Consider the following 8,660-nt stretch of genomic DNA (forward strand, 5'->3'; position numbering starts at 1 on the left):
TATCTTCATGACTGTTACAATCAATCTGTGGAATACATCATCAATTTCATCTATTATTGTCATTCGTTACTATTATTAAGGGAAGAGAGAAAATCAATGAAACAAATCATATTCTTCATATTTTTCATTTATTCAAACCCGAACCTGCTGCATCCTGATTGTTATCTTATCCGTATTCAATCAATCACAAGATCAACCATAACCACCTTAAGTATTTTCTCTTTCTTTCTGCTTCTCTTTTTTGCTTCAGTCCTGTGCGACTAATAAAGACCATCAACCAAAATCACAACCACCCCATAATGGAAATTCCCTTATAGCTTACACTTGTCGATATGTACACTTCTGTTTTGGGCACTGGTTCGTTGATCACAACAACACACAACCCTACCACCATCATTGACCTACTACTAGTTATCTTCCTGTTTTGGTTCACTATAATCATCATCTTTGAAAACCTTCTATCAATGACCGATATACTCCTTGCCTTGTTGTTCGAAAACCCACTTTGTAGAGCCGTCAACCGCCACCCTATCACCACCTTTCTTCATAACCAACCACCACAGTGACTTCCTAACAACACCACTACCATAACAACCGCCAACCTCCACCATGTTTTGTTTACTGTCTCTCTTCTAATCGACCATAAGCCACAACCACTACAACAGGCTAATCCGCCACCCTTTTACTGCATAAAACAACGGCCCAAAAAAGCTGTTACTGCTGTAAATCACAAAATATTTGCTGCGTTCTCCCTCTCTATTACAAAACAATAATTAACGAAGGCGAAGGTGAGTGAATGATAGTGATGATGATACTTTAAAAGGTGATATAAATGAAACGGTGGAAGATTATATTCACAATTTATATATTGGCAACTTAGATGTATAAAAGATTAAACAAAGCCTTTCCATTATACTTGTGGGGCGAAGAGGAGCTTTATGGCCGACAAAGTAGAAAATACCACTTGCAAGTGAATCAAGTTCTTTATATGGCAAACGTTTTAAACTTGGGGACATGAACTTGTTTACTACAACTTGGGTTGTATATTCTATTGTTATGGGGCCAAGAGAAGATGATTATGCGTATAAAAGAAAGATTTTAAATTGAAGTGGGGATTTAAATTATGAGCAATCAATAAGTGGGACGTTGGTAGGATTGAGCCTTTTGTTTATGTCGGTTCATGGGACCGCGGAATTTTGGCCACGCAGATGATGATGGTGGATGATGAAACGATAGATGATGATAATTGATAGAGAATTTGGATTGAGCTGCTCCTTTATTTTTCTGTCAAACCCTAATAACCTCACTTGCTATGATTCGTTTCATTTTTTTTATTTTAAACCGTAAACCCTTTGGGTTATGAAACAAGCTGGGTCATTAAACTATGAAGTGGGCCGAAATAGAATTGGATTCGGGGGACATGTGGTTGGGCCGAGATCATCATATGCTTCTGTTGTTGTCCGATGTAAGAAGATGGAGGAAACAGGCGTTTAAGGGTTAAATAAATTTAGAAGTCATTTTAATCAGAAAAACACGTAACAGTTGGGTGGTTAGGGATGTTATCGTTCAACGAGAAGTCTTGAGTTCGAGCCCGGACAGTGGCGTTTTATTTTTAAGAGCTTATTTCTTCAAAGGTTGTACACTTTTAATTATTATTATTATTATTATTATTATTATTATTATTATTATTATTATTATTATTATTATTATTATTATTATTATTATTATTAATCATTATCATTAATATTATTATTACTATTATCATTATTATGAAAATAAGTATTAACATTATCATTATTATTAATTAGATATTTTATTTTAGTAAATTTACAGTATTAGTAAAAATTAGCATCTTTATCATTATTAATATTATTATCTTAATTAGTATTATTATTAATCATTATTAATATTAGGTATTATTATCAACATTACTGTTTATTATAAAAATAAAATAACTTATTATTAATATTACCATTATCAAGAATTCTATATATTATTATCATTATTTTTACTATCAATACTAGTATATATTATTATTATTATTATTATTATTATTATTATTTATTAGTAAATCAATATTTTTAAAACCATCATACCAACAAATAAATATTATGTATATTAAATATATGTATTACATAAGCATACTAACATTATACATAAAATAATGTTTAACTAATACAATATTATAACGTTAATTGAATTATATATCAAATAAGTATTATAACATGTTATAAGTATTAATAAAATATATATACGAATATGAATCTTAATACATAACAAAGTAAATATAAAGTTGTTCGATTACCATTATATGTGTTAATATATATATAAATGATATAGGTTCGTGAATCTGAGGCCAACCCTACAATTGTTCAATGTCGTCATATGTATTTTTACTACAAAATACAGTATTGTGAGTTTCATTTTCTCCCCTTTTAAATGCTTTTGCAATATATATTTTTGGGACTGAGAATACATGTGCTGCTTCTATAAATGTTTGACGAAATAGACACAAGTATTCAAAAATTACATTCTATGGTTGGATTATCGAAATCGAATATGCCCCTTTTTAGCTTGGTAGCCTAAGAATTAGGTAAATGGCCCCTAATTGACGCGAATCCTAAAGATAGATCTATGAACCTTGACATGTCCCATTCGGGTTACGAATGCTTTAGTACTTCGATTATCATGTCCGATGAGAGTCCCGGAATGATGGGGATATTCTATATGCATCCTGTTAGTTCAGTTATCAAATGTTCACCATATGAATGATTTTTATTTCTATGCCGTGCGAAATGCTTGATATGAGATTATGTTTATAAGAAATGGAAATAAAAATCTTGTGGTCTATTAAATTATGAAAATGATTGATTACAATAAACTAATGAACTCACCAACCTTTTGGTTGACACTTTAAAGCATGTTTATTCTCATGTATGAAAGAAATCTTCCGCTGTGCATTTGCTCATCTTAGAGATATTATTTGGAGTCATTCATGACATATTTCAAAGATGTTGCATTCGAGTCATTGAGTTCATCAAGAATATTATCAAGTCATTTATACTTTAGATATATTATGAAATGGTATGCATGCCTGTCAACTTCCGATGAAATGAAAGTTTGTCTTTTAAAAACGAATGCAATGTTTGTAAAATGTTTCATATAGAGGTCAAGTACCTCGTGATATAATCAACTGTTGTGAATCGTTTATAATCGATATGAACGGGACATTTCAGGCAAGATGCCGGTGGTCGGAAAGCAAAGCCGCAGAAGAGCCACAAAATGCCGAAGGTTGAAGGATCTAGAAGAAAGTGAGATGGCAGTTGAAGACAAAGAACTGATGAAGAAGGGTTGGGGTTTTAGTACAGAGAGCATATTTTTTTCAGAGAGAGAGAGTTGTTCTTCATGCCTTTATACATGCGCCAGTTATTGTGACATTTATGAATATTGAAGCTGGTATATTGTGAAAAATGGGGATATTGATCCTCGAATGGCCAAGAATTTCATATATGAAAAATCTACATTAAAATTGAACACTGAATGAAATTTATTTTTGTATATCTAATCAATATTTGATAGAAATAATTCAAATAAATAGATTGAAGTCGTGATTTTTTTATTTTTTTATCCAGCTATATTTCGTAAGAATGCATTCAACGTTTTTACACTAATTAGTTCATAAACACGTAGCTTATAAAATTTACTTTGAATAATTATGACTTTTTTAACGATAATGGCTTCATCCAATTTTTTGTCTACAGCTCATTTTATTTACTGATAATAGAAAAGTAAAAGGATTTGGATTCTTCTAGTCAGGTGTAACTAACCCCTTGTGTGATTTTCAATGAACTAAATATGTTGATGTGCAAGTTGACGAGATGATGTGCAAGTTGGCGGCCGAACCAGTTCAAGCAACTTTAATTAACTCAAGTGATCCGACTAAGGATAGGGCTAAAACTAGAAAGCAAAAGAAAATGAAAAAGAATAAAATGGTTCAAGGCGCCGAAAGAGAAAAATTTAGAGAATTCATCAAGGATGCTTGATGTTCGGAATCGTTGGTTTCGTGGTTGTACGCTCTTTGTGTAATATAGATGGTTTCTAGTCTCGTGCTCGTCTCGTAGATTGGTTACTCTCTATTTGTCTCTTGTAATTTATGTTGTCTTTTTAGAGTCGTGAGCTTCAGTTTAGTTTCTGGTTTGTTTAGCTCGGTAGTTCTATCTCTTGTATGTTTAAAATGGTTTTCATCTTTTAATTGAAATCCTTTTCAATTTATAGAAGTTCTCCGTTTTTCGCCAAAAAAAAAAAGGCTAAATATGTTGATTTTATGAACTTTTTGTAGCCAAGGAAGCTACATGAACTTTCAGGTTTCACTCGCAAATTTACGGATTTTAAACTAGCAACTTGTTGATGGTAAAACTTATACATGAATTTTAACCTCTTACACATATTTATGGTTGCCTAAATGCCTTAAACCAATGCTAAATTAACTAGCACCAAGATCAGTTTTTATGATCACGTTACTAATCTCTTTTCTTAATTACTATACAGTAATTTATATCTCAGTGGTAAAACTATTTATGTTTCCCAATTTCACACAAATGCCTACAAAATCTCAAAGCATTCCTTCTCATTATCAGCTGATAATCAAGGAACAACTATTTTCAAAACTCTATTATTATATCCTCTCATAATATGATATATATCGTAGAAAACTGTCACCAACCAGTTACACAAATGCTACTACTACTACTACTACTACATACATGCTAAAATCAAACCTTGCAGTTGCTGCATCACCCAACAAATGCTGCATCACGATATATGAATTACAGTAAAACTCAACTTCCGAGAGTGCACCACCCACTAGAAATGCAGAAGTTGGTCAGCACTGGAAATAGACTTCTCCATCAACTGACTCCAAATATGTTCTGCCAGAAAAGAAAATAATACAACAATTATTACATGTATGATCGGGGGAAGTTTTGTTATTTAAGCATTCATCATGAAATATTACAACGTGTTTAAACACTAGATTGCCCAAGACTACCACAAAAAAATTACTATATGACTCCACGTATAGTTCAAGGGAATTGTTCAATAACTTGTACCCATCTAACATGACAAGATACGAAACCTTCGCGGTTGTTGCATCTATACATTGATTGATATTTGTGGTAATCAGAAAAACTGACAAATATCTGATTTGAAATTCAAAAAGTTCCCAAACAGGAAAGAATTTCATGGGCAAGGTCTACCTTACAAGTCAACCTTGTGATATTAGACAATCAATTTGTTTTTGTGGTATATGTCAAAAGGGAAGTGGTGTAAGGATCACCTCCCTATTATTTATAAAAGATAAATGTCACAAATATTACAGTTAGCAGTACCAGAATGATTCTCCCCGGGATATAAGGTTATAATAAATGACCTACTGATCACTAAAAAAAAACTACCTTTTACCTTTAAGCATTAAACAGGAACACCTTAATTCCTGCTTTAAACGTGCAGTCCCTATAAATCTAACTATGTACAGTGTTCAGAATTTACAGAAATAATAAATAGCAGTTCTTTGTTTAGACATGTGTCTAAATTACTCCCTGTTGGATATGTCAGCACTTCACAAATATATAAAAAAAAAAATATATAGAAATGCTGCAACTGGCTAGAGGTGAGTTGAGTTACTACCTATTATGAGCTGCAACTGTTATGACATTGTAAACAGAGTGCAAGTTGCATGATATGGCAGGTTCTCATCTGCCAATATACAATATCCTATTCACTATTATTCAAAGGTGTTTTTCTTTTCCAAGTAACCTTGTATCGATCCTCACCTCCAATAAAAATATGCAATCATAATCGATCAACATTTTTTGAATAATAAAAGTGTCTATATTATCTTACAACAAAATTGTAAGACAAGTCTAAAATATTACATTTAGGGAAAACTGTATTGTATTTTCATCTTGTTACGAATGAAATAGAACTAGAATATAATTGAATGGCCATTGTAAAATGCGGAAGGGCAAAAGAAAAACAGTCTTTAAACAGTATGAGCCTGTAACTGTAGTCTACCACAAATGGTTTAGTGGTTTATTAAAAGAAATAGGGTAGAGAAAGATGGGAATTTTATTGTTACAAACCATTAGAAGAAAAAATTCAAAAAACAAAATCTGACAGACATTTCGGATTACATATAGGAAGCAAGCACAACTAGCAGGATTGATGAACTTAAGGTATATGTCTAGGAACCACATATGCGCTCATTGTGCTATACAAATGGCGGGTTTGACAAGAATAACTGAATATTTTCTTCTAGATTTAACTCTTTGTTTGCTATCACTATCAATTTAGTGTGGTTCTGATCAGCTTTTTCGTTTTCAGTTCTAGCCAACACAGAGTATTCAAAATAAAAAGAGAAAAAATTAAAAAATTAAAAAACTCGATCTATAAGAAATGATTATGGGAATAATTGAGCTAACCTTCATGCTAATCCTAAGCTTTCAAGCTTGTCGCAATGCGGAGTTGGCACATTTCTGCTCCATGAACGCCTCTGGAGTTCAACATGACAATAACGCCAGAGCATATTTTTGTAGTCTTTAATAACATTACTCTCAATGTTACTCCTTGATGGCGTACCAACCGGATATTTCTGATCAAAATCGGGTGATTTCACATAAAATTCCACTCCATATTCCTTAGTCACCTGCGAGAACTGATAAGTATAGTTCCTTTGCAATGAATATTCCGGCTCTGAAAACGGAAGACAAGCAAGCAATACGATTATCAAAAACGGTAACAACTGAAGCAGCAGTATCATATTAGGCCCGGTCCCACTCCCAGTATCCTCCCTTGTCTGACCACCCGCAGCTGCCCTTCTGGTTCTGTACATATTAGCCGTACGAAACATATCACCTTGACTAAAAAATGATCTAAAGATCTCGTCAGCATCAAACTCATCTTCAAACATATTGTGTCCTGTTCTTCTTCTTCGTCTCATAGCATTAAACTGCTGACTGTACTCGTCTCCCTCAGCCACACCTGTTTGATCATACTGTCTTCTAGACCCTTCATCACTTAAACACTTGAATGCTTTACCAACTTTCTTAAAAGCCTCTTCAGATCCAGGGGCTTTGTTTTTGTCAGGATGAACCTTCAACGATAACTTCCTGTACGCCTTTTTAACTTCCTCAACCGAACAACTTTTACCAATGCCCAAAATCTCATAATAATCAGTGTTTCTTTTAATTTTACGAACCAATTCAACATGCTCCTCAGTATAACTAGGCTCCCCATTCATACCATTAACCGGTTTAGCATTCCCAGGAGTACTTGACACATGAGTTCTACCATTAGACGCAGTATGATTTGCAGAATCAAGATCTTTACATGCTGCTAACAGATCATCCACACATAAATTGTGATTCAACCGTTGTGCCATGCCAATAAACTTGATAGCACGTGCCTTGTTTCCAGATGCAATAGCCTCTTTTGCAATGCCAACACATTTAACCGCCTCATCTTTATTACCATCCATGATAATAGTCAATAAACCTCAGTCTAACACTCAGAGAGTTGCTGAACCAGAATATTCACCCATACACCAACCTTCTTACCTTCACTAAGAAAAAATAAAAAAAAAAAAAAAAAAAAAATCAAAATTAGGGTTTCCTGAGCAATCACATAAATCAAAGCTAGGTAGAGCGCAATCACATAAAAAAAAAATCAAAATTCGTTGGGTTAAAAACTAGTAGTATCAATTGTTAAACTCCGACAAACATAAATAAGATTAATTGGTTCAGCGTGGTGCAAATTACATAGATCATCAAGGATATTGAAACACAGATCGTGACTGAAATTGAAATAAATAATACATAATTCTAGTAAATTAGGTATTATTAGAACAGGAAATATGATCAAAGCATAGCGATTGATACATGATGATATAGAAGCAATATTCAAGTTGCAATCATCACTGTTTAATAAGATCGATACTGAAGGTGAAAATCAACTAACCTTTACGTATGGATGAAAATCGGATAATGATGGAATTTTGAGATCTCCGCTAACCTAAAAAAATATATATATATATATATATATAACAATAATAATAATAATAATAATAATAATAATCAGTAAGTAATGATAATTTTTATTATTATTGGCAGCAGTGATTTTGTTCTACAGTTGTTGTCATCCATAGTCATCAACGGAGGAGGTATACCACTAAGGTTTCTTTCATTTGCTTCGTATGGATGTTTTGGTCCTTCTAATTTATATAATTATCATATTTACCCCATAATATTGGTTTTATATTTAAAGTGGACCACTATAAAAATAAAATAACAGTCACGTAACAACATTTGTGAAAAATCGAGCACCAACATTTCGTTCCGTTAACAAATCTATATATTTCGACCGAAGTAAATGCAGAATCTTTGCTTTTTGACTATATTTTTTAAATACTGGTTCTGATTTAGTTGACCCAATAATAGAACCACAAAAAAGAGCAAATCGTTTGTATTTAAAGGACATGATCGAAAGAAGGTCAATAGTCGAGAAAATGATTGCAACTGTGTTAAAAGTCGAGCAAGACGTTTTAATGGAATCATAGAAAATATTCAATTGATTGAAATTTCACCGGGTATAAGGGCATTCATGCG

The 8,660-nt window shown here is 32.7% G+C and overlaps 1 protein-coding gene across 1 annotated transcript; it reads right to left on the bottom strand.

Annotated features, from left to right (window-relative positions):
- Positions 1 to 4,599: 4,599 nt before the first annotated feature.
- LOC139891779 (chaperone protein dnaJ 49-like) lies at positions 4,600 to 8,098 on the bottom strand. Its single transcript, XM_071874760.1, has 3 exons — positions 8,014 to 8,098; positions 6,480 to 7,618; positions 4,600 to 4,928 (listed from the first exon to the last, which is right to left on the bottom strand). The coding sequence occupies exon 2, from the start codon at positions 7,532 to 7,534 to the stop codon at positions 6,482 to 6,484; it is 1,053 nt and encodes a 350-aa protein (XP_071730861.1). The 5' UTR covers positions 7,535 to 7,618; positions 8,014 to 8,098; the 3' UTR covers positions 4,600 to 4,928; positions 6,480 to 6,481.
- Positions 8,099 to 8,660: the final 562 nt, after the last annotated feature.

The sequence above is a fragment of the Rutidosis leptorrhynchoides genome, chromosome 2 (assembly GCF_046630445.1).
Source record: "Rutidosis leptorrhynchoides isolate AG116_Rl617_1_P2 chromosome 2, CSIRO_AGI_Rlap_v1, whole genome shotgun sequence".
Classification (NCBI taxonomy): domain Eukaryota; kingdom Viridiplantae; phylum Streptophyta; class Magnoliopsida; order Asterales; family Asteraceae; genus Rutidosis; species Rutidosis leptorrhynchoides.

What these genes read in the sequence shown, in the direction of transcription:
- LOC139891779 (XM_071874760.1), bottom strand. Translation starts at nt 7,534, where the DNA reads ATGGATGGTAATAAAGATGAGGCGGTTAAATGTGTTGGCATTGCAAAA.